A 27,594-nucleotide genomic window follows, 5' to 3' on the forward strand; every position below is an offset into this window, starting at 1 on the left:
ACGGCTGGGTTGCCAACCCCGGAAACCGTCCCCAGCCCTGTCCCCACTGGATGCATGGCTGTGTCCCGCCACGCACTGGCCTCTGTGACTTGGTGTCCGGTCAGTAGAGCCCGTCCGCGGCCCCCGCAGACCTGGAGCTTTAACTGTGACTCTGGAACAAGCGCCAATGCAGACACCGTGGCACTCTCGGGGGTCCTCTCTGTGGTGCGGCTCCGGAGGTTCTCAGTGGACTCGTTCCCACCTGGGCTGTGGCAGAATGTGACTAGGTTTTGAAGGCCACGGTTAGAGCGGTCTGAGCGACGCTGAGCACCTGCTGTGGGCTTGAGACAGTCCCTGGCCCATCTCACCAGATCCCACCCGCCCCGACCTGCGACCCGGGTGGGACCACGCCCATTTTACTGAGAAGGCACCCCTTCCGGGGGATCTGACCCCTTGCCCGTGGCCGTGTGGTTGTTCACGCAGAACCAGGGTTCTGGTCACTAGGGGCTGGAGGAAGGTCGCACCACTGACTGGGCCTGACTGGAAGGTCAGGGTCAGATGCAGGTGCAAGGAGACTGGGTCTGGGGGGCGGGAAGTAGGGCTGCCTGCCTCCCTGGTTCCCTGCTCCATTGATTATTGGCATTCAAGGTGACAGGTGTGCCGTGATGCAGAGGCCACGTGACATCACAGCGGGGCCCTGTGGTCCCCGTTCCCACCCGGCGGTCACAGAGGTCGGCTTTGCCTCCCCAGGTCCCTGGATCTGACGGGCCCCCTGCTCCTGGGGGGCGTCCCCAACCTGCCCGAGGACTTCCCGGTGCAGAGCCGCCACTTTGTGGGCTGCATGCGGAACCTGTCTGTCGACGGGAGGAACGTGGACATGGCCAGCTTCATTGCCAACAACGGCACCAGGGCAGGTACGGCACGCCCGCCGGGGTCACGGGCCGTGGTGGCTGTACCACACGGGGGAGGGCGGCGTCCACGTCCCGGGCAGTAACTGTTCCTAGAACCAGGCCCGAGTGTGTCGGGCCTGTGCCTGCAGGAGGGGAGCCGGAGCCCAGGCTCACAGATGTGCTGTCTCCGGGACTGGGGGTCCTGCACTGTGGGGGGGGGGTGACTCTGCCCAGCTGGCCTGCCACCCACCCCGGGGCGGCCCGGCCAGCTGGCAGGGTGGCCCGAAGGCCGGGTCTCTGCCCCTGGTGGAGGGTCTCGGGGCTGCCAGCCTCTGGCTGCCACTCACTGGGCTCAGAGTCCCCGCAGCAGGGTCTGTGTTAGGGCACAGTGACAGCCCCTGTGTCCGGTTTCTGCTCTGTCTAGGCTGCTCTGCTCAGAGGAACTTCTGTGACGGGGTCTGGTGTCAGAACGGGGGCACCTGCGTGAACAGGTGGAACGCGTACCTCTGCCAGTGCCCGCTCCGCTTCGGGGGGAAGAACTGCGAACACGGTGAGGGCCGGGCGCCTGGGTCTGGCGGGAAGGCCCGGGCTGGGGCCGGAGGCTGGGGGACTGTGGGAGCGTCCCAGCTGGTGGGACTGGACTGGGGCGGGGCATCTGGGACAGGGCAGGACAGGGCACCTCAGTTCAGTTCCCGCGGGGCCAGCATTCAGTTCAAGACCCGGAGGGCCAGGCAGGTGGGGCATCGAGGGCCACTGGTGAGCTGCCTGCACCAGGCTGAGGCCCAAAGGGACGGTCCCCAGGCCCCGGCCTCGGGGGGCCCTCCAGCCAACTGCTTCCTCACTGGACCCTGTGGGCTTCTGCAGAGCCCGTGGCCCCTGGGTTCGGAGGGTCAGACTCCTACAGGCAGAGGGCTGAGACTCACCTTTGCACGAAAGTGAAAAAGGCCCAGATTCCTCAGCCCCCACCCCAGTCCCACCTCCCCGGGAGCTTGTCCCCACCCCACCTGACGTCAGGAGGTCCCGTGTCTGTGTCCACAGTCATGCCGCACCCCCAGCGCTTCAGCGGGGAGAGCGTTGTGTCCTGGAGCGGCCTGGACATCACCATCTCCGTGCCCTGGTACCTGGGGCTCATGTTCCGGACCCGGCAGGAGGACGGCGTGTTGCTGGTGGCCACGGCGGGCGGGTCCTCCCGGCTCCATCTCGAGGTGGGTGAGAACCACGTGCCGCCCTGGACCCGAAGGACAGGTGACGGCTGAGTGACGCAACCAGAGCACTCGGCAGCACCGCCCCAGAATCGCGGGCTGCCCAGTGCCCGCACAGAGGGCACCCCAACATGCCACCGTCCCACACCGGCCCGGTGGGCTCTCCCGTGAGGGGGAGAGAGGAGACACAGGCACACTTTCCCGGGTGGCCGCACAGTCGTGCGCACACCAGGGAGAGGAGCCAGGAACACGGTGTCAGTGACCACCCACCGGGCAACCTTCCAGCCCTCTCTGTCCCCCACCGTGTCCGGGGCACAGAGCATGTTCAGAGCTGGGTGGACCCCGGGCCCAGCCCCCCAGGGCTCAGCCGCAGTGTGTCCTGACCGGCAGCCTGGGCTCCGGGTGTTCAGACTGGAGGAGGCAGTGGGCACCTCCGGGGGTACATGGCAGGCTTCCGTCGGCCGTTCCTTCCTGGAGGCGCACCCGGCTAGCAGCTCCCCGAGTCTTCCCTGCAAGTCAGCTGCCTGTCACATGTGTTCTCTTCACTTTGGCCCTTCCTGCTCCGTTCATTTAAAACGTTAGGTGAGCAGTAGAATTCTGGAAGACTTTGGAAAGATTATTGGAACGCACGCGGTCCCCTGGTTTTTTCTGCCCCCTTCCCAGCTCCACAGACACTTCCCTCCAGGAAGCAGCTACTCAACTCCGGGGGCTGCCCTGTCCCAGTCCCTGTCCTTGGGGCAGGTGCCCCGGGCAGACCCCGCCCTCCCTGCATCTAGGAGACACTGCATGTGAGGTGGCAAACCGGGGCCTAGAGGCTCTGAGCTCCGGGTGCCATGGGTCGTGCATCATCCAGGTGCTGCGACACCCACAGGGCCGCGTCCCGTCACCCGAGGGCTACCCATCTGGGAACGCTTCCCTGTGGCAGGGGCAGAGGCAGGGGACAGAGGCGCTGCCCAGCGTCCCCTGTGAGCTCCCTGCTGGAGGACCATGGGGACAGGGCTCCCAGTGGGCTGGCGGATCATGAAGACAGAGCCCCGAGGGGCATCATTAGCCCTGCCGGGCAGGAGCTGGGGCCCGGAGCCCGGACCGCGGCCTCCGTCTGTGGGCCCACCTGTCCCTCCCCTGCGTCACCGCTGAGAGCGTTTTCGGACTCGAGTCGGACCGTACCGACGGCCCTTGTGCATCCAGGTGGTCGCAGCCGACGTTTTGCCCTCGTTAACTTGTCATCTTCTCCGTGCCCCGGCAGCCCCAGGAGCCCGCTCTGGGCCAAAACTCGGCAAGGACGGCTCTGCCCGGGGATGGCGTTTTTCTTTGCGGTTGTTTTACTGTTGGAACAAATTAAACGGGCTGTTTTTGGTTCAGGGGATGAATCGGAGCTTGCACGTCGTCATTTGGCACCAGGGTCTCTGTCGGAAAAAAGGACGCTCCCAGTAGGAACAGCCCTGAGGCCACAGGCTCTCATATTGTTTGAGTAATTATGTTATGGGTGGCTGATCCAAAAATGAAGGGTTTTTTTGCCTGCGAGAGTGGGGGCCTCTGTGTGTGTGTGTGGGGGAATCTGCCAGGCCCCAGTGGCCACCCAGAAGGCCACCCCGGGGCAGTTTCCAAAGGCAGGTCATCCGGGCGCTCCGGGAGCACTCTGGCTTATTTCCGCGGGACACACGTGGAAGGCGGGCCCCCCTCAGGTGCGTGGGCTCCGCGGGCAGCAGGGTCTCTCGGCCTCCACGGGAGGCCAGACGAGCGGCGTGGTCGCCCTGCGGCGTAGGCCATTGAGTGATTGCTCCCCGGTGCCCTGCATCCGCCCGCACGGTCAGTGGGGTCACCGAGCTATTGTCAAATGCCACTCCTAAATCCGGTGACAGACCCGCAGTGGCAGCAGGTACCACCTTGGTCCCGGGATCGGTCCTGCAGGGACCGCCAGTGTGTGGGGGCGTGTGCCATTTTTATTGTTGCCCACAGGCTTTGGGTTTGGTTAGGACGGCGAAGAGCCAGCAGGGGCCAGTGAGGCACAGGCTCACGTCTGCGGGAACAAGGAGGCAAAGTGCAGAAAGGATGAAACCCTGTCCCGAGTGACCGTCGACCAGGACTCAAGACCGGGACGTGTTACTAGTTGCATTTTCTTTGTGGTCGGCTGCAGTATTTCCTATTTTCCGTCATGATTCTTCTCTGGTCCATGCGATGTTTAGGGAGCACTGGTATATTTTGGAAGGAGCACACAGGCCCACTTTCTGGGGCGTTGTTCTGGACTGTTCTGGCACAGGTGCAGGTCCGAGAGCGTCCGCGCGGCATTTCAGAGCCGAGACCGGTGCGGACTTGCTCCCAGCGCGGTGCAGCCGTCGTGACTCCGGCGGAGGCTGAGGAGTGTGTGCCCTGCGGCCGCTCTGTGTGCATCGGGCGGGGACCCTTGCTCACGGGCATTTGAATCTTCTGTGTTCATCGCTTTGTTTCATTTTGTTCTCTTCTCAGTTACCGAGAGAAGTGAGTTAAAACTCTCCAACCTGCCCGGCTGCTGTGGGTCAGCGGATTGAGTGCAGGCTGCGAACCAAAGGGTCGCTGGTTTGATTCCCAGTCAGGGCACAGGGTGGGATTATGGGCCGGGTCCCCAGTAGGGACCACCTGAGAGGCAACCACACACTGATGTTTCTCTCTTTCTTTCTCCCTCCCTTCCCCCCTCTCTAAAAATAAATAAATAAATAAAATATCTTTAAAAAGTTCTCCAACCTTGATTTCCTGGCTGGGCCAGGTGGCTCAGTGGTTGGAACATGGTCAGGTGCACCAGAAAGTTGTGGGTTCGATACCCTGTTTTGGGTGTGATCCCTGGTCGGAGTGTGTGTGGGAAACAACTGGTTGATGTTTCTCTTTCTCTCTCAAATCAATAAACTTAGTAAGATTTTTAAAAAACACCAACTTTCATTGTGGGTGTATCTCTTTAGTTCCGACGGGGTGGGTTTTGAGGCTGTGTTGTTAGATTGTACGGAGTTAGAGTTGTTTTCCTGGAAAAATCGATTGTTATCGTTATGAAAACGCTCTCTGTCCCTGGTGATTAATTTGGCCTAAACCCCACCTTGTCTCGGGTCACGGTGGCGACACCAGCCCGCTTCTGGTTGGTGTTTCTGGGACGCATCTGTCCCTCCCCCTTTACTGGAGCATTGCCACGTCCTTGCATTTTCGGCACGGCTCCCGTGCATTCATAGTTCTGTTTTTTTTTTCTTTTTTCCAAGTTTATTGGACCATTTTGACACAAAATTGTGACAGCAGTGTGCTGTGTGTCTGCTTTTAGCAAATTCTTGTATCACCGTTATACAATTTGGAGATGCCACGATCACTGTACCAGATTTGCCGGAGATGACACGCTAAGGTGCCATGTTCACCAAAAGGAAAGTTAAATGCCCTTGATGGCGACCATGTCCGAGGAGGTTTGTTTTTACTCTACCTCAGTTGCAGTTGCATTTAAACGCGAGGTTAATGTCAGTGTTATTTTCCGGCCTTTCTCACATGAGTGTAAACATGGTAACTTGGCTCTGATCTTACGAGATGCACCTTTACCCTTGGAAACGATGGTCTGGTGGTCGCCCGCCCGTGCCCCAGGTCATTCTGTGGTCCCGTCATTTGCCTCACGCCTGCGTCCGATGAGCCCGCTTCCAGCCCTTTCCTGCCTACCCTGGTTTGCAGGCCCCTTGTTGGGTCTCTGGGCACTCGGTTGTCTCGACCGGGTGCTGGGTGCCATACTGAAGAGAGAATGGGGCGCCGGCCCGGTGGTGGCACCCTGCCTCTCAGGAGCGCTTGGACGACAGGCAGCCCGGCCGGGGCTACCTCCGAAACCCAGGGCTGCCTGGCTGGCGGCCACCGGGGGCACCCGCCCAGCTCCTCCCTGCCACTTTCTGCTTCCTCACTGGCGGGGGCTCTGTCACTTGGCGGTACCTTGACCTTGAGTGCCTCTGGTGCTTTCAAACGGGAGGCTTCATTCTCGTTGAGTTTTCCCAGGTGTTCTCGGGAGGGGGCGAGGCCCCATCACCCAGTCCTTCCTGAGGGGACGCGTGATCTTGGCATTGCCCTGGCTATGTGTCCTTAAAACGTGACTGTCCCCGGCCGGTTATGGCGCTGGATTCTGTCTTTCTGTTCCTGTACTTGAACAATCTCATCTCCTAAAGGGTGACATTTGCTTCCAAAATAGGTAGTCACCGTACTGTGTGGCCGTTCCCGTACCTAGTTCTAATGAGAGCTTGTCCTGGACCTCCGTCAGCCGCTGACATTTCTCCCCCTAGACAAGGGCGCATGCTTCTGAGGGGTGTCATGGGCAGGGAGAAACGATAGGTGCCCAAGTGTGCAGTCTGCCCTGGGTGCGATGCCCGTAGTCACTCTGACGACCCCCCCTCACAGATCCTAGACAGCCACATCCAGTTCGAGGTGTCCCACGGCCCCACGGACGTGGCATCCATGAGGCTGTCCAGGTCACGCGTGACTGATGGGGAGTGGCACCACCTGCTGATAGAGCTGAAGAGCGCCAAGGAGGGCAAAGACATCAAGTACCTGGCGGTCATGACCTTGGACTACGGCATGGACCAGGTGAGTTGGCGCCTGCACCCTCTTCGGACAAGGCCCCTGCGTCGGGTCTGGGGGAAGACCGAGTGACCCTTCATGCACTAGGACCCTTGGAGATTTGGGGGTTCACACCCTGAGCCCCCCGGAGTTTCAACCTCACATTCTGCCTTACGCTGAGGCCCCGGGCATCTGCACCTCATCCCTTTTCTTGAGGGTCAGCTCCTGGGGTCAGGAACTGGACTCTGCCCATGTGTCCCAACGTGTGCTTTCAGCAGGGGTCTCTTTTAGCAAAAGTGTCTTTTGAGATACAGTTGTGTGCCCTGCACTGGGCCTTTGGGTGCAAAGAATAATACCGCCTGGGCTGCTGCCCTCAGAGTGGACGGTGTATGCAGGTGGGTGAGCAGTGAAACCCAGGTCCCTGGGGGGGTCCCCGAGGAGCGCCCGCCCCAGAGGGCACGTGCGATCCCAGGCAGGGTGCACTGGGAGAGCCCTTGCTGAACCCCGAGGATTTCCATGGTTTGCAGCCAGGTAACAAGAGGCGTGTCCTACAGGACGCCCACACTTACGGGTGATTGCCAAGTGCTCTTGGCGTCCAGATCCGCTCACACCTGGTGCTGAGAGCAGACGGCAGGCCCTAGTCCACGGCCACACCTTCCCAGCCCAGGCCTGGCGGGACCGCCTTAGGCCCTCCAGCAGTGGACGTATTTCCTTCTGCTGCTGACTCCCCCCTTTCACCAAGCCCTTCCTCACACAGTGGCCGGTTTTGCAGGTGGGAGGTTTGCCCCCGCCCCATGAGTAGACCGTCTTGATGGGGCTGGGATGCAGATGTGCGCCATGTGTCTGGGTTCCTGTGCCCGCCCTTCACCCACAGACTGCGGCGTTTCCTCTGAGAAGGCTGAGCCCGGCCCCCCGTGGAAGGCCCAGGTGGCCTCGGACTGTGGGACATTTGTCAGAGCAGCCATGTTTGGGTTTTGAGCACACTGTTCTCAGCCCGAAGGTGTTTCCAGAATGGTGGATGTAGCCCCTCCTCTCCGCAGGACACGGTGCAGATCGGGAACCGGCTCCCAGGGTTGAAGATGAGGAGCGTTGTGGTGGGGGGCTTGTCTGAAGACACAGTCTTGGTGCGCCGTGGGTTCCGGGGCTGCATGCAGGTAGGACGGGGTGCGGGGCCATGCCTCTCGCTGGCTCGGGGCCTTGGGCACCGCACCGGGTGCTGACGGTCAGACTGCTAGTGTCCGGCAAACTGGTACTTTAAGAGCCACCCCAACCTGAACAAATGCAGTTTCCAACATCAACCCCTCTTCCCCACGTTCCCCACCTTCTCTCCCCGAAGCCCCCGACTCCCTGCCACAGTCGGCCACCTACGGCTCTGCTTTCATGGCATGGCCAGAACTGGCCCCTCACAGCCTGCACCGGCCCCACCTGGCCACCTCACCTGCACAGATCCCACACTTGTCCCCTCATCCAGCTGTTCCAGCAGCTGCTCGTAGAATAGCCCAGCTCATGGCCCCTGGGCTCCCACTGCAGGGAAGTAAACTATATTCCTTCACCTCGCCACCACCCCCGCCCAGGCCCTTTCCCTGAGCCCCTCCCCCGGCCCTCTGCTGTGCTCTGGCCACCGGCCTCCTGCCCTGGACCTCGCCGGGTGTGGCCCCACTGCGGTGCCTTGTGTGGGGGCCCCTCTTCCCGGGATGCCCCCTGCCCTTCACAGTCATACCTTCCGTGACCTTCCTTGCCATGCGCACAGGGGTTACTGGGGCCTGGGAGCGTCCTGTCTTCATTTCCGGGGGCCTTTCTCCCCACCTGGAAATGCAGCCTGGTGGAGGCAGGGTGGCCTCGTTCTGCCGTCACCCCACCTCCTGTCCCCTTCAACTCCACCAATCCCAGGGTCACAGATAAACGACGTGTTGCTTTGGAAATGAGGGACCGGGCAGAATCGGGGTTCCTTAACCCCCAGGGCCCTATCAGGGTTCCTCCAGCCCCAGGCCTGTGACTAAGTTGTGGGCTGCCCTTTCTTAAACTCAGGGTGTGAGGATGGGGGAGACGTCCACCAACATCGCCATGCTGAACATGGACGACGCCCTCAAGGTCAGGGTGAAGGACGGCTGTGACGTGGGGGACCCATGTGCCTCCAGCCCTTGCCCTCAGCACAGCCAGTGCCGTGACACTTGGGACAGCTATGTCTGCGTCTGTGACAACGGTGAGTGCCCACTGCCCATCCCCCTCCCTGATGCCTGTGAGCCCAGCCGAGGGTGACCCCTTTGGTATTGCAAGTGCAGTGAGGAAAGCTGAGTGGGGTGGCGGCTGCCCCACCAGTTCTCGTGCGTCTGGGAGCCCCGAGCTCTGGTTTGGAACCGAGGAGCGGCCTTCTCTGCTTGAACGTGTCCCATCCTCACTCGGCAGGGGGGCCCTCCGGGCTCCATCCTCAGGGCCTGTGAGGAGATGAGGGGGAAAACATCAGGGAAAAGCCCACACTTTAACAAGCGTACTTGCAGTGTTTGCTCTGAACTCTGAGGTGCCATGGTCGTGCCCAACTTGCCCCCCCACCGTGTGTCCTGGGGTGGCCAAACCCTGCTATCCCGTTACCCGCTGTCCTGGGGCATCGGGAAGCCCTCTGGTCTGTCCATCCGAGTCTGACCCACCGAATGCACGTGCTCCCTGTGACTTTGCCGGGTGGCCTGGCTCGTTGTGTCCGGGGGAGTGCACGTGCCAAGATGTCGTGCACAGAGGGTCTGGTCCCGGGAGGCGGGCCTGCCCCGCCAGTGCCAGCTCTGGGGTGGGGGTCATGCCGGCCTGTCCCCCCAGGGTACTTCGGAAGGAAGTGTATGGATGTCTGTCACCTGAACCCCTGTGAGCACATGGCAGCCTGCGTGCACAGCCCGGGTGCCCCGCGGGGCTACGAGTGCGAGTGTGGGTCCCTCCACTACGGGCAGTACTGCGAGAACAGGTGAGAAACGCCCCCCGCACCACCACCTCCTGTCCCCACGGGTGCTGCCCTGACACGGTGGCTCCTCTAGTCACTTCACCCGAATTACGTGCGATTCTGGGTGAAGGACCTATTTTTTCCTCAAACTTGGCATGAAATACATGAGCATCTGATTGGGCATCCCAAACTCAGCCTCGGGGAGCAAGCTCCACTATTGAACCTACGAACAGCTCGTTTACCTGGAGCCCACTGGGCTCAGAGCAGGCCGGCCCTGAGACACGGGAAGACGTGTGTCGCCGTGCAACACACTGTTGCTGTGCCTGACGTGCACGGAAGTCCCGGGGCCGTCGCAGGCAAATCGCTTTCCCCAGCTGGGTGCCTGCTTCCCCGCTGGCCGTGGTCCTCAGCCCGCACCAGCCGCTTGGTCACCTGGCGGGGCCTGGGAGCCGCGGTGGGAGGAGGCTGCCTGCGGAGCCCAGTGGGCCAGGCCTGGGGGCTGTGCTGTCCCACCGTGTCCTGCGCTTGGGAGGCAGACAGGCCAGGAGGGGCCTGCTGTGCACGTGGGAACAGAGCTTGGCTCTGTGGGGGCCTTGGGGCCAGGGGTCTGGGGCTCAGAGGCCCCGGTTCCCTTACGGAGCAAGGTTGGAGCAGGCAGGAGCCAGAGTGGGGGGGCAGCTTGGAGGCCGCGCGTGTCCCCAAGGCCTGGTGCTGCAGGCCTTCTGGGCTGAGGAGGCGGTGAGAGAAGCAGGCAGCCAAGGCCCTGGGGTCCCCACACGGTAGGTGCAGGGCCATAAACACCAGACTGGAGCCCCCAGGTTCAGGAACTTCACTCTGCTTGTTTTCGTGGCTCTACTGTGTACACAACCAGTGCTCAATGATGGCTCATCAGGTGAACGAGAGTATGAGGTAGACAGGTACGTGGGTGTGGTGCCACCAGTCAGGGTAGGAAGCACTTGATCTTGAGAAACCTGAGGGATGTTGGTGGGGTGATGTCACACAGGTAGGCGGGTCTGCAGACGATGCTCAGGTGAGCCATCAGGTCAGGAGCAGTGGTAGGGTGACCGCAATAGGCAGCAGCCAGCACCTGGGAGGTGGTGCTGGCCTTGTCACCTTCAACATCACTCTCACCTCAGTCTCCAGGTGCAGGATGACGAGGTGGAACTGGGCGGGTGGCGATTCGGAGCCCATGGGGTCTTGCCCCTGGTTACTCGGAGCTGAGGCAGGTGGCATTCTGTGCAAAGCGGCTCTGAGCCTCCGTGGGCCGGCGTCTGTCCCTGGGGCCTGGGACCCAGGCTCAGTGTCCTCTGTGTGGGGCCTGGGCCAGTTGTCCCTGAGCCCATGGCCCGGCATCATAGTGTGGGTGCTAAGACAGAGTCAACACGTGTGTGTCCTGCTGACAGCAAGCCTGGGCTAGGGTTCTCACCTGTGTCTTCCCGGGAGAAGAAAAAAGGAAGCAAGCTATTTAAAAGTAGCAGTTCTGTAGGCAGAACCCTTCCAGATGCGGGTCCCTCAAGGCTGGGATTAGGCCACGAAATTCTAAGACCCCTAAGGGCACAGGCAGGTGGGGGAACCTGAAGCCCTGGAAGGGGAAGGCAGGCCCAGGACCAGCCGGCGAAGGCCCCGCCTCCAACAGGCCTCTCCAAGGACCGTGATGCACCCTTCCGCCTGCCGCCTTATCTTCCTGACAGGGTGGACCTTCCGTGCCCCAAAGGCTGGTGGGGGAACCCCGTGTGCGGACCCTGCCACTGCGAGGTCAGCAAAGGCTTCGACCCCGACTGCAACAAGACCAGCGGGCAGTGCCAGTGCAAGGTGAGGCCCGGCCCACAGGTGGCCAGCGGGGGCGCGTCCCCCACCTGCACCCTGAGTGCTGAGCCTGGGGGATGGCCCCACGTGTACCTGGACACAGTCACACATGTCCTGAGCCCAGGGAAATCAGTGCACACACACACTGTTATGGTTGAGGGTTTGTGCTGCCCCCCGAGGGGCTGAGTACCCCCAGGCTGGTTTTCACCTGTGAGCTGGTTTGGACCCTGGGAACTGGGTCCTCAGAGCCACAACCTGTAACAGGAAAGTGAGCTGCTGGCTCGGCTTTGGCATGAGCTACAGTTCTCCTAGCAGGCCATTGTCCTGGTCTTTTATCCAGCCAGCATTCAGTGACGCTCAAAACTGTCAAATATGAGAAGCCTAGAACACACCCCACCTCCCCAGTCGGACTCCTGTTTGTGATGGCGCATGCGGGGCCTCTTGTCCCAGCCCAGAGCCACACTGCCACCTGGAGTCTGAGCGCAAAGCTCTGCCCTTCACATCCTGTCTAAGCGCAGAGCCCCGCCTCTTGCTTCCTCTCAGAGTGCAGAGCCCCGCCCACTGACTCGTGTCAGAGCGCAAAGCCCCATCCCTGCCTGGTATCTGGGAGCAAAGTCCCATCCCCACCTGCTGTCTGAGTGCAGATCCCCATTCTCGCCTCCTGTCTGAGCTCAGAGACCCGCCTCTCACCTGGAATCTAAGTGCAAAGCCCTTTAGCGCCTACTGTCTGAGCAGAGCCCCGCTCCCTGACTCCAGTCTCGGTGCAGAACCCCCCCCCCCATCTTGAGTCCTAGTGCAAAGCCGAATTCTGGTCTCCTGTCTGAGCCCAGAGCACTGCCCTCCACTTTGCGTCTGAGCACAGAGCCCCATCCTTGCCTTGAGTCCAAGGATGGCGGGAACCTGGAGGTGGCCCAGGACTCAGCCCTGGCGGCCCCGCCGGCTCTGGAGCCCCACACGCTGCTCCTGGCGTTTGTAGGAGAACCACTACCAGCCCCTGGACCAGGACGCCTGCCTGCCCTGCGACTGCTTCCCGGACGGCTCCCACAGCCGCACCTGCGACATGGACACGGGGCAGTGTGCCTGCAAGCCCGGCGTCATCGGCCGCCAGTGCAACCGCTGTGACAACCCTTTCGCCGAGGTCACCACGCTCGGCTGTGAAGGTCTGCAGTGCCCCTTGACCCCCTTCAGGCCGTGTGGTGGGCACAGGCTGCTGGGCATGTGTGTCTGGGTCTGGGGAACACTCAGTAGCTTCAGGGTCTGGCTGTGCCCACGGGGCCCCTATGAACTTGGCCCATCACCAGAGCCGGGGTCACCCCCACCCATTCTCACTGCTGGGTGAGAGGCACCAGGGGTACGTTTTGCTGGGGGCAGAGGGCTCTGCATGTGCGGGGCGTGGCTGAGGGCTTTCCTGCCTCTGTCCCCCAGTGATCTACAGCGGGTGTCCCAGAGCGTTTGAAGCCGGCATCTGGTGGCCGCAGACCAAGTTTGGGCAGCCCGCTGCAGTGCCCTGCCCCAAGGGGTCGGTGGGTGAGTGCCGTGGCCTGTGACGTCCACTCGCAGCAGGAAATTCGGGGGGACGCATGTGGTTTGCGGGAGAACTGGGGAGGCAGTGGAACTCATGTTCAGTGTTGAAAACCTTGTTCAGCCAGAGTGTTGGGGGAAAATAAGGAACTTTTTCCCCTTAATGATAAATGGGAAAACCTGGGAAGGGTGCAATGGCCGCCCACAGAGCGCTGGAGACATGTGAGCTGTTTCTCTGCTCAGCCTGGGGGTTCCCTTTGCAAAATGGGGTAGGAGCTGCATCCACCCTTGAAAAGGTGTCGGGAGAGGGCACAGCTTCTGGCAGGAGTGGGGTGTGCGTGGATGTGTGGGCACTCGGCTGACAGTTGAGCTGGCTTGTGTCACAGACTTGTTCCGATGTCTGCTCCTTGTGGTTGTGGTCCCTGCTCGGCCCTGGGCCAGCGAGGGGTGCACATCTCCCCCAGGGTTCACACCCCAGGCAGCACGTGGCGTTTCAGTACCCCCCGGACAAACACACGTTCATCAGCAATTGGAACTTCAGGTTTTGCGAGTACGCTCTCTTCCCCAGGGAACGCAGTTCGGCACTGCAGTGGCGAGAAGGGCTGGCGGCCCCCTGAGCTCTTCAACTGCACCTCGGCCTCGTTCGTGCAGCTCAAGGCCACGGTAGGGGCGGGCATGGGGAGGGGCCGTTGGGATGGCTGGGCGTCCAGGCAGCTGGGGCCCTGCGGCCAGACATTGGCCTGGCTCAGGGCACATCTCCTCTTTCTCCCTGGAGACCCAGCTCTGAGTCTGATTCTGCAAGCTCCGAGTCCCCAGGGTTGAGTCCCTGGGTCGTGTCCCCGGGCCGAGCCCCAGGGTCAAGCCTGCCTGGGCCCCTTTCACCCTTCCCCTCAGCGCCTCAGCTGGTGTATTTCTCCAGCTGCTTTTCGGCCCAGCCTTTTCTGTTCCGCAGTGGTCAGCCAGGCTCACTTTGGGATTTGGGGGTTTTCTCAAGTTCTTTCCTGACAAGGCAGTTTCCACCGGAAAGTGGTGTGGGTTTCTGAGCAAGGAGGACCCCACGCAGCCACACGGTGGGTTAGCAGACATCGCCTTTGCTCCCTCGTTCCAGAATGAGAAGCTGAGCCGCAATGAGACCCGGCTGGACGGCGCCGGGGCCCTGCGGCTGGCCAAGGCGCTGCGGAACGCCACGCAGCACACGGGCGCGCTCTTCGGCCACGACGTGCGCACGGCCTACCAGCTGTTGGCCCGCGTCCTGCAGCACGAGAGCCACCAGCGGGGCTTCGAGCTGGCTGCCACTCGGGACGCCGACTTCCACGAGGTAGGAGGGTGGGGACGCGTCCCTCGGGCAGCCCCACACGGGCAGGGTGGTGGCCGTAGTGCGTGCTGGGTTGTGCGAGACCGCTGTGCCCAGCGTCCTCCTGGCCAAACTCCCCTTCACAAACGTGAGCCCAGGCCAGTCCCTTGACCAGTGAAACTGATTACGGGTGTGAGAGCATCTCAGGAAGGGCGCAGGCGGGTCACCATCGCGAGGACGGAAACAGGGATGGCCGCCAGCAGCTGATGGTTTAGCTCAGGCCAGGCGGTGCTCTGTGTGGTTTACGTGAATTAGCTCACTGATTCTGCACCCACATCCGTGATGTGGTATAGACACCCCTCAGCTTACAGGTAAGGAAACTGAGGCACGGAGCACCAAGGGCGCACAGCTCCTGAAAAGGGGGATTCTGGGGCCCCTGCTCCGACCCACACCCCCTGAGGTCCGGCTCTCGGAAGGCATGGCCTCTCCAACATGGACCCTCCTGCTCACCCATGTTAAGTCATTGGCTCCTAAGGAACATCTGTTCAGAACGAATGGGGAGGAGACCTGTTCCTCCTGATGTTTGCAAACTGCACTTGGGGCACAGTGCCCCCTCGCTTCCACTCCTGTTCTCTCTAGGGTTCCATGTCCACACAGAGCCCCCGGAGATCCCCCTGTCCATGGAGAGCCCTGGGGGGGTCCTCTGTGTCTGCACAGGTCCTTGGGGGTCCTCCCTGTCTGCACCGAGCACTGGGGGGGTCCCCCTGTCCACACTGAGCCCCGGGGATCCCCCTGTCTGCGCAGAGCTCTGGGGGAGTCCTTCATGTCCATGCAGAGCCCCAGGGGGTCCTCGTTGTGCACACAGGCCCCCAGGGCCCAGGCAGGGAGGGTCCCCTCACCTGCACTTCAATCCAGGCCTGAGAGTTTGGGCCAATGGACTTTGTCCCTGCTCCCGATTCTTTGAGAACGCAAGTTCCCCTCCTAGTTTCTGTCTTGGGCTGGGCTCCCGAGCCCCGGAGACCCCCGAGTGTCTGCCCCTCGTTGCCGCAGCCCCGATCACACAGACCCTGCGCGTCACCACACTGGCACCTGCTGTCTCCTCCCCGATCGGGCCTCCTGGGCCGGCCGCACCCACACGCTAAGCAGGTCTGTCCATGTGCCCCCCAGGACGTGGTGCACGCCGGCAGCGCCCTGCTGGGGCCGGGCACCAGGGCGGCGTGGGAGCACATCCAGCGGAGCGAGGAGGGCGCGGCCCGGCTGCTGAGCCGCTTCGAGGACTACCTGGACAACGTGGCGCGCAACCTGCGGAGGACCTACCTGAGGCCCTTCGTCATCGTCACTGCCAACATGAGTAAGGTCCCGGAGCCGGCATGGGCGGTGGGCACGCTCCCTGGGCAGGACTGGGCCATCCGGGTGCCCCACCGCAGCTCTGCCGTCTCTCAGCAGGGGGTCGACAGCGCTGACTCCCTTTTCCTTGCTGTAAAATCTCCACACTGGACCTTCTTTGTCCAGCCTGTTCACGGGTGACCTGTAGCAATGCCCACGTCCTCCCACATGCCCAGGAGTTCGGGGACCGGCATGGGCAGAGGAGGCGAGGTGCCACTGTCGGGCCCTCCATGGTCCTCGGTCCTTTCGGAGCTGAGGGGTGGGCCCGGGGGCTCAGGCCCAGGGAGGGACTGGGTGGCAGACAGGGCCAGCGCCACCAGGAAAACAGACACCTCGTGAACTGAGTCCCCCCAGTGCTCAGGACACACTGCTCTGGGGTCAGGGGTCAGGGGTTAACCAGTCAGGTTCCTTAATTAGAAGTGCCCCTCCCCCCCGCCCACAGCCGGGCGGTGCTGGCATAGCCCCGGCCCATAGGAGCTGGCCAAGCAGGAAGCTCCTCACTGCCCCCCGCAGGTGCAGGGGCGCTCAGGTGGACCCAGGGATTGTCCCTTCCCGAACACGGCCCCTTGGTTTGCCCAATTATCTATCACTGGACCGGTCTGTGACCCACGGCGTCCCTGCGAGGGAGGGGCGGGGGGCGTGCACTGCTCACAGGTCACGCTGTCGCCTCCGATGCTGCCCTGTGAGTCCGGACCCTGACGGTCCTCAGGTGCCTGGTCAGCGACCGGACCTGCCGAGTGTTCTCTCCCCTTCCTGCTTAGGACACCGCTGCGTGACCTCGGGTTTAAAGAGCTCAGGGGCACAGGAGATTCTGGTTTTCAGACTGTGGGTCGGGGCAGCGGTCCCCGACAGCTTCCGGGGCAGGGCTCTGAGCCGCCTGTGACGGAAGTCACTGTGCCTACAGTCCTGGCCGTCGACATCTTTGACAAGTTCAACTTCACGGGAGCCTGGGTGCCGTGGTTCCAGGACGTCCGTGACGATTTCCCGGAAGAGCTGGCGTCCTCCGTGTTCTTCTCAGCCGACTTCTTCAAAGCCCCGGAAAGGAGAGGTGAGGCGCCTGAAAACCAGGGGGACCCCAGCGGTCCTGCCGCCAGGGGCAGGCGCTCTGCGGGGGGAGGGGATACCGGCTCACAGCAGAACACCTCCTGGGGACGCGTGGCGCAGGCCTCCCTGGAGTTGGGGGGCTGGCCGGGGCGTCTGCTGCTGTCAGACCCGGGTGGCAGAGCTGTGTCACCTCCCACAGCTGCCTAGGTGTCCCCCAGGAGACCGGCTTTCCACCACCCCCACCACCCCCCATAGGTCGACTCGTGCTTGGCCCACCTTCCACCTGCCTCCTCGGGCATCCCAGGCTGGCGACCTCCACCCTGGGACCCTGACCTCCCTCGGGGCCCAGGTCCCTTCTCTGCCCTGACTGTCCCCTGGGCGGGCTCTCTGCCCAGCCCGGGCCTCGCCGCCCATGCCCACGCCCTGACCCACTCTCGGCCCCGACAGCGGAGGGGGTGCTGCCTGCTCTGCTGGGGTGAGGCACCCAATGCCTGGCCCGCGGGGGGCCTCCCAGACCCCCTGGCCAGCCTGCTGGTCAGCAGGAGACACGCTGAGCCCGTCGGGTTGTGGGAAATGGAGGCTTTAGACCCAGTGATTTATTTGCGGTGGTGCGAGCCCAGGAGGAGATGGACTCGCTGTCCATGCCAAGGCCGCTCCCGAGAGGCTGCCGTGCCCGGGACACTGTCCGGCGCCGCCTGGCCCCTTGTGCGACACTCCTGGGGAGATGGCACCAGCCCTCCAGTGCCCATGATTCCGCCCCGTCTCCCGGTCCTCCTGTGCGGGGACGAGAGAGTCCCGGGCTGCTTGTCCCACTTGGGACAGTATCCTCGAGGCCTGTCCACATGGAGCCGGTCGCTAGGCGTGCAGCCCCCACCCTCCCGCTGTTGCTCCCGTTGCAGACGGCCCCGCGGTGAGGCCCATCGGTCGGAGGGCCGCCCCGCAGACCCCGCACCCTGGGCCCAGCACCGAGAGGGAGGCCCCGTTCAGGAGGCAGAAGAGGCACCCGGAGGAGCCCGGCCAGTTCGCCGTCGCCCTGGTCGCCATCTACCGGACGCTGGGGCAGCTGCTGCCGGAGCACTACGACCCTGACCGCCGCAGCCTCCGGTAAGGCCGCGGGAGTGCGGGCGGCCCGGTCTGGAGGGGCCGGACTCTGCGCATCAGCATCTGCACCTCCCCGCCCTGGCTGGGTGGTCCGTTGGAGAGGTTACGGGTTCAATCCCCTGCCCGGGTGCGCAGGGGAGGCAGCCGATGGTTGTGTCTCTCTCACGTCGCTCCTTCTCCCCACCCATTTCCTCTCTCTCTAAAAATCAACAAACATCCTCAGGTGAGGATTAAAAAAACTCTCGACTGCCCAGAGATCTGTACGGGGGGCGTCTGCGCCCTGCGGTCTCCCTCCGTCGGGGGTCCTGGGCCTGTCAGGCGGCACTGTTTCTGGTGTCTGCCTGGAACGCCCCCGGAAGTACGCCGTCAACATGCGGGTGGGCTTCACCATGCGGTCCCCGCTCAGGGGGTCTGGCCCTTGCCCCGTCTGCCTCAGGTCGCGTGTGGCCCCAGCACCAAGGCTGCCAGTAAGCACCGGCTGGAAAAGCTGGCGCCACCGGAGGGGCTGCGTGGCCGTGGTCAGGAGCGGGCGTGCCTGTGGCTTCACTTTTTCGGCGTCACTGTCATTTTCCCGCTGCTCCCCGGGTCTGGGTACTCACCCTGGCTAGTTCTGGGTGAGTGTTCACCATGGGGTGTGATTATTCCAGCAGCTTCCGTCCCTCGGCGGCAGTTTTTTCTGGTGTTTCTGGTGCTTTATGTAATGGGGTCGCCGCCGTTCGTGCACGTAACATCTCTTTTGTTCTCAAACTCCGAAGTCCACCTTTGACCTAGAGGTGGCCCCTCCCTGAGCACCTGCCATCAGTGACAAAATCGGCACCGAGCCCGATGCAGCTGCAGCCCGGGCTCGCCTCCCGTGGGGCCGTCCCTCCCGCAGAGACGTCTGTCCCGTGTCCCCGGCACGACCGCACGCAGGTGCCGTTTAAACAAGGTTTGCTAAGCGGTCAGCTGCTGTGCTCTCGTCCCCGCCGCAGGCTGCCTAACCGGCCCATCATCAACACGCCGGTGGTGAGCGCCGTGGTGTACAGCGAGGGCACCCCGCTCCCCAGACCCCTGGAGAGGCCCGTCCTGGTGCAGTTCACCCTGCTGGAGACCGAGGAGCGCACCAAGCCCGTCTGCGTGTTCTGGAACCACTCCATCAGGTACGGGCGCTGCCGCCGCCTGCCCCTGAGCATTGCGTGTCCATGGGGGGGCTTTGCTGAGGCTGAGTGCGTCCCATGTGCCCCAACTGCACTGGAGGGGGGGCGTCTCACAGGCATGCACATGGACACACATAGGAAACACATGTGTACACATGTGGGCTGACACAGAGACAGGCTACTCACCGGCCGGACTTGCGAGACAGTGCCGCCCACGATTGCCCAGGCTGCTGCCAAACCAGGCTGGGCTGACGTCCAGACACACAGACAACGATCAGCGACTGGGCCGGGGGCCCTCTGCAGACAGAGGGAAATCCCAGATATGTGGGGGTGGTCCTTGTGTCCGTGGGGGGATCGTGACCTTGCTGGGGCCCCCATGACGTGAGACCAACACGGCAGACCCTGGGACTGGTTTACTGTGCAGCTGGGAGTGCGGTCCTGTGCCCCCAAACATCCCCCCAACTTGTGGTTCCACCGGGGTGAGCGAGCCTGGCTCGGCTCCAACAGACCCCACGTCCACCCTTCCCTCTTTCTGAGCTTCCTGAATTCTCGTAAGTGAGCATGCAGCGGTGTCCGCACTGCACCGGACCCTTGGCTCACAGAGGGGCGAGCACCAGCCCGCTGTTATGGCAGGGACCCGTGGGGCGCTGCGCGGCTGCGGGAGGCACGGCTGTCCCTCAGGGTGACCTCGTGCCCCCATTTTAAATTCTAGGCAGACACGCATTCACCCTTGGGTCCCATTTTACAGATGAGTAAACTGAGGACCAGAGAAATGACTGGGCCTCCCGGAGGCCGAGACGGCCCTGTGGTTGGGGGTTTCCCGTCAGTGAGACAAGGGGATGGTTTGGCTCTGCTTCCAGGCAGCGGCCGTTGACGTTGCTCAGTCGAAAGACGAATGTCTAAGAGGAATGCAGGCTGCCATCTGTCCAGTCACCAGACTCAAGACTGGAGGACAAAGCAGCCGTTCTGACACTTGACGCCCCTGTCAGCTTGACTGGGGGAAGACACTTGGGGGGCTGTCCCAGGGGTGTTGGAGAGGCCCCCATTACCAGCCAGGAAAGGTCAGGGAGAGTGTTCACGGCCCAAAGGGACCGCAGCGGCTGTGGTCCTCACAGCTGGTGACTGGTGCGGGGCTGGGGCGCCCCGAGGGTCCCCCGTGGCTCCAGAGAGGGCAGGAGGCCCTTGGGGACCCCAACGGTGGAGGGAACCAGCCCCCCTTTTCTCCGCAGCCCCGGCGGGACTGGAGGCTGGTCGGCCAAGGGCTGCGAGCTGCTGTCCAGGAACCGCACCCACGTCACCTGCCAGTGCACCCACACGGCCAGCTTCGCGGTGCTCATGGACGTCTCCAGGCGCGAGGTGGGTGCCGACCCCACGGGCAGCCCTGCCCGCCTGGCGGGGGCGTCCAGGGGCCTGCATCTCCCCCGACCTGCCCCTCCGCCGGCTGTGGCTTTCCTTCCCAGTGCCTTGGCCAGACTCTGTTTGCATTTCCATAGCAACCCCCCAAAAGCGCTTTCTTGGGGAGACCAGGTTGTAAATTAAAAGCCCGAGGCAGCAGGCCCTGAGCCTTGGACTGAAAAGAGGCTCCCGCAACACACGCCTCCCTGCAAAGCAGTCCTTGCGGCTGCCGGTGGCGCTGCGTCGACCTGTTACAGGTTTTAGGGAAGAAAGGAGCCGGCTGGCGGGAACCACGGAGTGTCCCCTTCCGCACGACGCCCGTGGGCCACAACACAAAGGAAGCTGGTGTGTGTGTGGGGGGGGAGCCTTGCCCGGTGGCTCGTGTCCAATGCCCAGCCCGGGAGTGCGATGGCGGGGCCGCGAGGCGCCGCGGGGCCATTCTCCTGGGCGCCCAGTGCTGGCGCCCAGGAATCAAAGTGGGGGCCCGGGTGACTGGAGTTGGCTCTGCTTCAGGCCTGGGTTTTGTCCCCAGAGGTGAGGCCATCGTCCCTGCCCAGGGCTCTCTGGTGTGCAGCTGCCTGAGTTTCTGCTGCATTCTCGGGAGGGTGAGGCAGCTGTGAGCCACCACCGCCAGGCCCTGGGTGACAGGAAGAGATGGTGCCCTTGGCTTTCCCCAGGGAGAAGCGCATTCGAGGGGCTGCACCGGGTCCCGGCACTGGGGGCAGGGGGTCAATTATTCGTGGTCTTGGCCCCTGTAGGGTTGCTTTCTTCCCCCGGGAAGCTGGGCAGGGCCAGGAGCAGGCTCTGCGGCGGAGGAAGCTGAGCTCCAGGCAGAAGAGAGAAAAGCAGAGTCGGGACCAAGGCTCGCGCTCACCCCGGGGGCCTCAAAGCCAGCAGCCTCTGAATGCCCCCAGTCCTGGGGGACCCCACTCTCCCACCTTGGTGCTGCCCAGGCATCCCCTGCTCAGAATTCCATGGGTTTAGGGCACTTTCTGGAAGTTTCCAGAGACCGGGAGCTTCCTGTTCCCCAGGTGTCAGAGCTCTGCAGGGCGCCGCGTCCTGGACGCGGGCGACATTGGCGAAACGGGGGAGATGGTGGCTGCCCCCCCCGCCTGTCTTTGGGGTAAACTGAGCCAGTCTGGGAGGCCTTGCCCGAGGGGGGGGGCTCAGGCGGACAGACTCGTCCTCCCCCAGACGGCAGGGCCGATGGGTGAGGGGTTTTCTGTTGTCGTTTTTATTGCGGCGTAACCTAAAATCCAGCGTCTCGGCCACGTTTTCCTGTGCGCAGGTTGGGGGCACTCAGCCGGTTCACGGGTAGCAGTGGGGCCACCACCACCGTCCGCCCCGGGAACCGCGTCACCACCGCACGGCTCCCATGCTGAGGAGTCTGTGAGGCATGAAGGTGGCCCCAGCGCACGGCCCTCACGCTCCGGTCTGTCGCCCGCCCACAGCACGGAGAGGTCCTGCCCCTGAAGATCGTCACCTACGCGGCCGTGTCCTTGTCCCTGGCCGCCCTGCTGGTAGCCTTCGTCCTGCTGGCGCTGGCACGGACGCTGCGCTCCAACCTGCACGGCGCCCACAGGAACCTCATCGCGGCCCTCTCCGTCTCCCAGCTGGTCTTCGTGATCGGGGTCACCCAGACGGGAAACCCGGTGAGGCCCGCCCCCCCACCCCCCGCCCCTCTGCCCGGGCCCCACGTGTCATGGAGGCAGGAGCTGGGCGGGCGCCATGTTGTGCCGTCCAGCGGGTGCCATGGGCGGCTCTGGGAGGTCGGTCGGGTCCCCGGCCTGGTGGGCAGGCTCTGTGCCCAGAGGGATGTCCCTCCGGGGCTTCCACTTGCGTCACCTCCTAGTTTCGTGACTTCGTCAGAAAGTGCAGTCACTCATCAAAGCTTAGAGCCCTGCGACCTGAGCTGTAGTGGCCCGAGGACGCAAGGGGCACCTTGCACCTTGTCTAGGAGGCTGCCCATCCAGCTCCCTGACTCAGGGCTTCCACAGGAGCCCCGGCCACGTGTCCTCCCACGAACGCCCGTGTGTTGCGAACACCCGTGTGCCCCGTCCCCCCCGGCCCTGTGCTGTGCCGGCGGACGGGGGTGGGGGGGGACAGGCAGGGAGGCTGCCGAGAGCGAGCAGTCGGGAGAGGGTGGGGGGCTTCCGTGCGACCTGGTCAAATACGGGGTGCCTCTCTCCAGCCACCCCAGGTTGTGTGGGTGCGTGGGGTGTCACCCGTGCTCGTGGGTGCTGCGTGACAGTCATCAGTGGGTGGCTGGGTCGTGCATCAGGTGCCACCCTGCAGGCACGTTGGGAGGAGGGGTTGTGCCGTCAGCGAGGCGACCGCCTGTCGTTGGAGCCAGCGCACTGGGGACGGAGGACACGGAGGCGTGGGAGGCAGCAGAGGGGCTGCCCTCGACGGGAGCTCAGCGGCCAGAGGGGGAGCTGGGGCTGGGGGGCTTCTGCAGGACTCCAGAGATCGGGGGAAGACAAGCTGGTGGCCATAGCCACCCGGGAAGCGGGGCAGGGACCAGTTTGCAGGGGGAGTCCCAGCCCCCTGAGGAGACAGGAAGGGAAAAGCCGGAGGAGGGAGGGAGGGCGGGCAGTGGCTTTGGCAGTCCCCGGCCGGTTTTCCACTTCACAGAGAGGATTTTGAAAGTACAGGTGTCACAGCAGGGTGGTGAGCGGGGCAGAGTGGGGGTCTGTGAGAAGGAACCGCAGGCTCCGGAGGAAGCAGAACGGTCGAGGTGGAACTGGGCCTCGCGGTCAGGGCCGCCCCTCCTCGGCTGTAAGTGGGACCCTCCGGACCCTCGGGAGGGCAGGTGGGCCGTCCTGCCTGGGAGGCAGAGAGAGGCGGGGTACGGAGGGGAGCGACTCCCGAGGGCAGGGCCGCACCAGTGACCTCGGTGGCGTCTTGGCCACGACACCGGGAGCGCCAGGGCAGACCCAGAGGACAGACCCGTAAGCCCGGTGGTGGCAGGTCCTCCCTTCCCCTGCACCCAGCCAGGCGAGCCAGGCGCCTCCACCTGCGTCTGGGCCTATTGGTACATCAGACAGCTGGCGGCTCTAAGCCCCGGGACTCCTCCCAAACCCTTCTGGTGTGTGCCTTTCGTGGTCCCCACGGAGGGCACTGCAGAGCCGGGTGGGGAGGGCCAGCCACTCCCTGTAGGGGGGACGGGGGCCAGGATAGGACACCTCCGCCCCGCCCAGCGCTCACTGGAGCCCGTCCAGCAGTGGCCTGCGGTTCTGTTTCTCTCCTGCTTGCTTCCCGCCTGTGCTGTGTTTGGTGAATGTTACTCCCCGGTGGTCCCTCGGTCACCTCCGTCGGGATTTTGTTTCCGGAGAGAACGTGGCCCTTCGAGGTTTAAGTGGCAGCGGGGTCACCTGTGTTCTCAGCCAGACGGCCCCGTGGGCCCCCCACGGGGCCACCTGACCTGGCTCCACTGTGGGTCCAGGTGGCCCTCTCTCCGTTCCCACCTTCCTGTGTCTGTGGGGATCAGAGTGTCTCCCGGGAGGGGACCCTGAGACCCAGGCGTTGGGCTGAAGGGGCAGCAGCGGGGACTGGAGACCTGCCTGCCGAGGGTCAGGGCGGGCAGGCCAAGGCCACGACCGTGGTGTGGGGCCCTCAGTCTGAGCAGACCGCTCCGCAACACTCAACTTCAGATTAGGTGCCGAAGGCACATTGGACCGGGATGGGAAATGCAGACTTGTACCTCCTACTGAAGTCACGGCGGCTCCCCCTCCCGCTCCTCCCCTGTCGGGCTGCAGAGGGGACCCCATTCCACACGGGGGTGGCGCTCAGCCACTGTGGGGCCGGCCGGCGCTGAGCGGCCCCTGTGCCCGCAGCTGCTGTGCACGGCCATCGCCATCGCCCTGCACTACGTGTACATGAGCGCCTTTGCCTGGACCTTCGTGGAGAGCCTGCACCTCTACCGCATGCTGACCGAGGCCCGCAACATCGACGCCGGGCCCATGCGGTTCTACTACGTCCTGGGCTGGGGCATCCCGGCCATCGTCACAGGTGAGGACGCCCGGGGCTGGGGACCCACCCCCGGGGGGGGGGGCCTGTGTCAGAGGAGCCGGCACCCCCGGGCCCGGGCAGGAGAGCTCTGTGGCTGCCCCCCTGGCCCCGCTCAACCCGCCCTCCCCTGCAGAGAAAGCCCCAGCCCTGCCCACTCGCTGCTCACAGGGGTGTGGTCACTCAGTGCCCACTGCGGGGACCTGTCCTCTGTTGAGCGTGAGCCCCTTGGGAGCTGGATCTGGGTCTCATCGGGGTTTTGTCTCTTGCTCCAACAGAGAAAAACTGTCTGTTCACTGCGTGGACGGGTGGCTGGGTGGCTGGGCAGGGGGATGGGTGAGTCCCAGAGAGAGTGACGGGTGGGTGAGAGAGTAAGTGAGCCAGCGAACGGGCGGGCACGACAGCACATCTCCCTCCCACACCTCTCAGGAAGCACCGGCAGGTCAGGGTTTGCATCCTGTCGGGAAAGGTCCACACTTGGTTCTCGAAGGGCCCGCTGCCCCGCCCCTCAGCAGGCCCTGGGTCTGAGGGTCCTGACACACAGTCTGAGGCTCGAGGCGGTGGGAGGAGAAGGGGGTGCTGCCGCCCCAAGTTCTGCCCGCTGCTCCCTGGGGCCAGAGCCGGGCAGGTCACGTCCATCCTGGCCCCCTCGGGAGCCTCCCGACCGGTCTCCTCTGCGTCTGCCCCCACCCAGGCAGCCTGGGCAGGGCTGTTCAGATGTGAGTCCTTGCCTTGTCCTCTGAGGGTCACCCCCATGCAGAGCTGCTGAGGCGGGGGCAGGTGGGCCCCCCCAGACACACAGATGGGACGTGGCAGACACATTGCGACGTCCGTGTCCTTGTCGGTCCGTGAGGGAGGCGGCGGAGCCCGGTGGTCCCCGAGTCCCAGAGACCTGGGGCACAAGGCTGAGGGCGGAGCAGGGGCCGAGACTTGGGAGGTCCCCCTGACCCCCGAGTGCCGAGACCCCCGGAGCTGAGGGCCCGGTGGCACCCGGGGCTCAGGCCCAGTCAGTGCCCTGCTACTGCTGGGTCTCCTTTAGTGACCAAGTTAAGCTCAGAAGCCACGAGGTCATATTTTATTCACGTCAAGTCCTGTGAACATAAACAGAGAAGTAAAATCGGAACCATTTGCTAGTCTTACAAAGGGGACGTTGGAGTTCCGCTCCCTGGTCGTCCGCGCCCCAGGTGAGCATGGCCCTGCTGTCTGGTCTGCACTGTCCCCGGTGGCCGGCTGGCCGTCCGCAGCCCCGGGGCCACGGTGAGCCCTCATCAGCCATCCTGCGTCAGTCCCTGACAGTGCCTCCGGGGTGGCTCGGGGCCCAGCGCAGGGAGGGACCTGCTGGCGGGCGGTTCCGAAGCTCCAGGTCAGGTGTCAGTTTGCCGGGGCTGCGTGACCCAGGGCCATAAGCAGGGGGCCTAGGAAACCAGACGTGTACGGCCTGGGGACCAGAGTCAGGCCTGGGTGCGGGGGTGGGGGGGGCAGCCACACCTGTGGACACCAGAGCAGAAGTGCCTGTCCCAGCCTGGGCACCCCGACATCCAGGGGAAGAGGGGGGCGGGGCCAGGGAGGTCGCAGGGAGGGTCACACAGGTCACACCTGCTCCCTTCTCAGCAAGGCCTGTGTCGGACCCCGAGGTCCGCCTGACGGCTCAGTGAGGACAGGGCCCTCCCGCAGCTCGTGCCCCGGTTGTTGGAAACCGGCCGTGGCTTAGAAAACATGAGCAACTCCTCACCTGCACAGGGCTCGTGGGGGATGAGCGGTTTCTGGGCGGTGGGGGGGTCTGTGTGCGTGTGTCCCTCACGGGCACCCCGGCCCCCTAGTGGACCTTCATGGCTGGTCCGCCTGGTCCCTTGGCTCGTCCTGTCCACCTCGGCAGCCCCGGCCTGGCTGAGCCCCCCCACGTCTGCCCCACCGCATGGCCAGGGTGGGCCGTGGTCTGACTTTGCTCTGAGGGCACCTGGGCCTTGTCACGTCCCAGCTCTTTGTCACGGGCGCTTGGCCCTTCCCTCCGAGGGCGACACTGGGGTCCCGGGTCCTGCCCGCGTGGGGCTGGAACGTCTGCTATGGGTGCCCTGGCTGCCCTCACCCCTCCTCTCTGATGGCCAGGACTCGCGGTGGGCCTGGACCCCCAGGGCTACGGGAACCCCGACTTCTGCTGGCTGTCCCTCCGAGACACCCTGATCTGGAGCTTTGCTGGGCCCATCGGGACGGTCATAACTGTGAGTCCAGCGGTGGGGCCCGGAGGACGTGCTGAGCTGGCTCTGCTGAGCGGCTGGGGCAGGGGCGGGAGGGGCTGACGTCACCCCGACAGGGTGGGGGGGTGTCCTCAGGCCCCTGGATTCCCAGTTCCGGGTGCATCCACGAGAGAGGCTGGTGTCCGGCCTCAGGGGTCCCACACGGACAGGTGGGGGTCACACGTGGGGCGGACACACTCGGACGTTTCGTGAGGACGCAGACTGTTTTCAGGTCAACACGGTCCTGTTCGTACTGTCGGCAAAGGTCTCCTGCCAAGGGAAGCGCCACTACTACGAAAGAAGGGGCGTCGTGTAAGTCGGGGCTGATGCTGACGGCGGGTGGGACCGAGGCGCAGATCCCTGGGCGGGGCCTGTCCCCCCCCCCCCACAGAGCCAGGCCCCCGGCTGCTCCCAGACCAGCTGCGGCCACGCCAGGGACCACTGGCACGGCCCATCCGGGGGACTGAGGTCAGCTGGACCTCGGGGCTGACAGGCCACCGAGGGAGAGGCGGCCGCATCTGGGCCCCGTCAGGGCGGAGTGGCATCGGCTCTGAGTGGTGTGCGGGGAGGCGGGTGGCAGCGGGCACAGGCCAGGCCCGGGGACGGCAGCCTGGGCTGGGGCGGGGACGCATTGAGATGCAGGGTGTGTAGGGTGGAGAGTTGCCGCCGAGGGCAGGGGGCTGCGTCCTTCAAACCCGGGACGGCATGGCCGTGGCAACGGACGCGGCCAGAGGGGGGCCGACCGCAGCGGCTGGGCGGGGGAGCCGCGGTGATGCTGTAGCCCCAGGAAGGAGGAAGGGAGCGCCCAGCAGAATGGGGGCCCAGCACAGGGAACCTGCAGTGTTCTGGGGTGCAGAGGGGACCAGCTCACAGAAAAGCCTCAGAGGGTGGAGCAGGGCATCGGGACAGCTGGGCAAGCAGTCCTGGTCCCAAGAAAGACTTGGGGTGACAAGGACGGGCAACCCGTGGGTGGGCGCTGGGGCTGGGAGGCAGGCAAAGGGGCGGCACGCAGGAGGGGTGCCAGTCCTCAGAGAAGAGAGGTTCAGGGAAGGGGAGGCCAGCAGGCGGGTGGGCGGGTGGACAGATGGGTGGACGGACCAGCGGGCGGCTGGACCAGTGAGTGGCTGGCGGGG

The 27,594-nt window shown here is 64.1% G+C and overlaps 1 protein-coding gene across 3 annotated transcripts in view; it reads left to right on the forward strand.

The window, feature by feature from the left end:
* The window catches only part of CELSR1 (cadherin EGF LAG seven-pass G-type receptor 1), a 99,487-nt gene that overhangs the window by 66,197 nt on the left and 5,696 nt on the right, over nucleotides 1–27,594 (forward strand). For all 3 annotated transcript variants that reach the window (XM_053662029.1, XM_053662030.1, XM_053662031.1), the window contains exons 7-27: nucleotides 730–893; nucleotides 1,294–1,419; nucleotides 1,908–2,074; nucleotides 6,452–6,637; nucleotides 7,651–7,764; nucleotides 8,639–8,813; nucleotides 9,419–9,560; nucleotides 11,228–11,348; nucleotides 12,319–12,502; nucleotides 12,768–12,869; nucleotides 13,432–13,526; nucleotides 13,972–14,181; nucleotides 15,325–15,508; nucleotides 16,448–16,591; nucleotides 17,487–17,691; nucleotides 18,660–18,827; nucleotides 20,054–20,180; nucleotides 21,671–21,871; nucleotides 24,056–24,230; nucleotides 26,334–26,446; nucleotides 26,694–26,773. In XM_053662029.1, the coding sequence (XP_053518004.1) occupies nucleotides 730–893; nucleotides 1,294–1,419; nucleotides 1,908–2,074; nucleotides 6,452–6,637; nucleotides 7,651–7,764; nucleotides 8,639–8,813; nucleotides 9,419–9,560; nucleotides 11,228–11,348; nucleotides 12,319–12,502; nucleotides 12,768–12,869; nucleotides 13,432–13,526; nucleotides 13,972–14,181; nucleotides 15,325–15,508; nucleotides 16,448–16,591; nucleotides 17,487–17,691; nucleotides 18,660–18,827; nucleotides 20,054–20,180; nucleotides 21,671–21,871; nucleotides 24,056–24,230; nucleotides 26,334–26,446; nucleotides 26,694–26,773 (3,183 nt within the window). The remainder of the gene's footprint in view (nucleotides 1–729; nucleotides 894–1,293; nucleotides 1,420–1,907; nucleotides 2,075–6,451; nucleotides 6,638–7,650; nucleotides 7,765–8,638; nucleotides 8,814–9,418; nucleotides 9,561–11,227; nucleotides 11,349–12,318; nucleotides 12,503–12,767; nucleotides 12,870–13,431; nucleotides 13,527–13,971; nucleotides 14,182–15,324; nucleotides 15,509–16,447; nucleotides 16,592–17,486; nucleotides 17,692–18,659; nucleotides 18,828–20,053; nucleotides 20,181–21,670; nucleotides 21,872–24,055; nucleotides 24,231–26,333; nucleotides 26,447–26,693; nucleotides 26,774–27,594) is intronic.

Source organism: Artibeus jamaicensis, unplaced genomic scaffold (assembly GCF_021234435.1).
Source record: "Artibeus jamaicensis isolate MK-2021 breed Jamaican fruit bat unplaced genomic scaffold, CSHL_Jam_final contig_233, whole genome shotgun sequence".
Classification (NCBI taxonomy): Eukaryota; Metazoa; Chordata; class Mammalia; order Chiroptera; family Phyllostomidae; genus Artibeus; species Artibeus jamaicensis.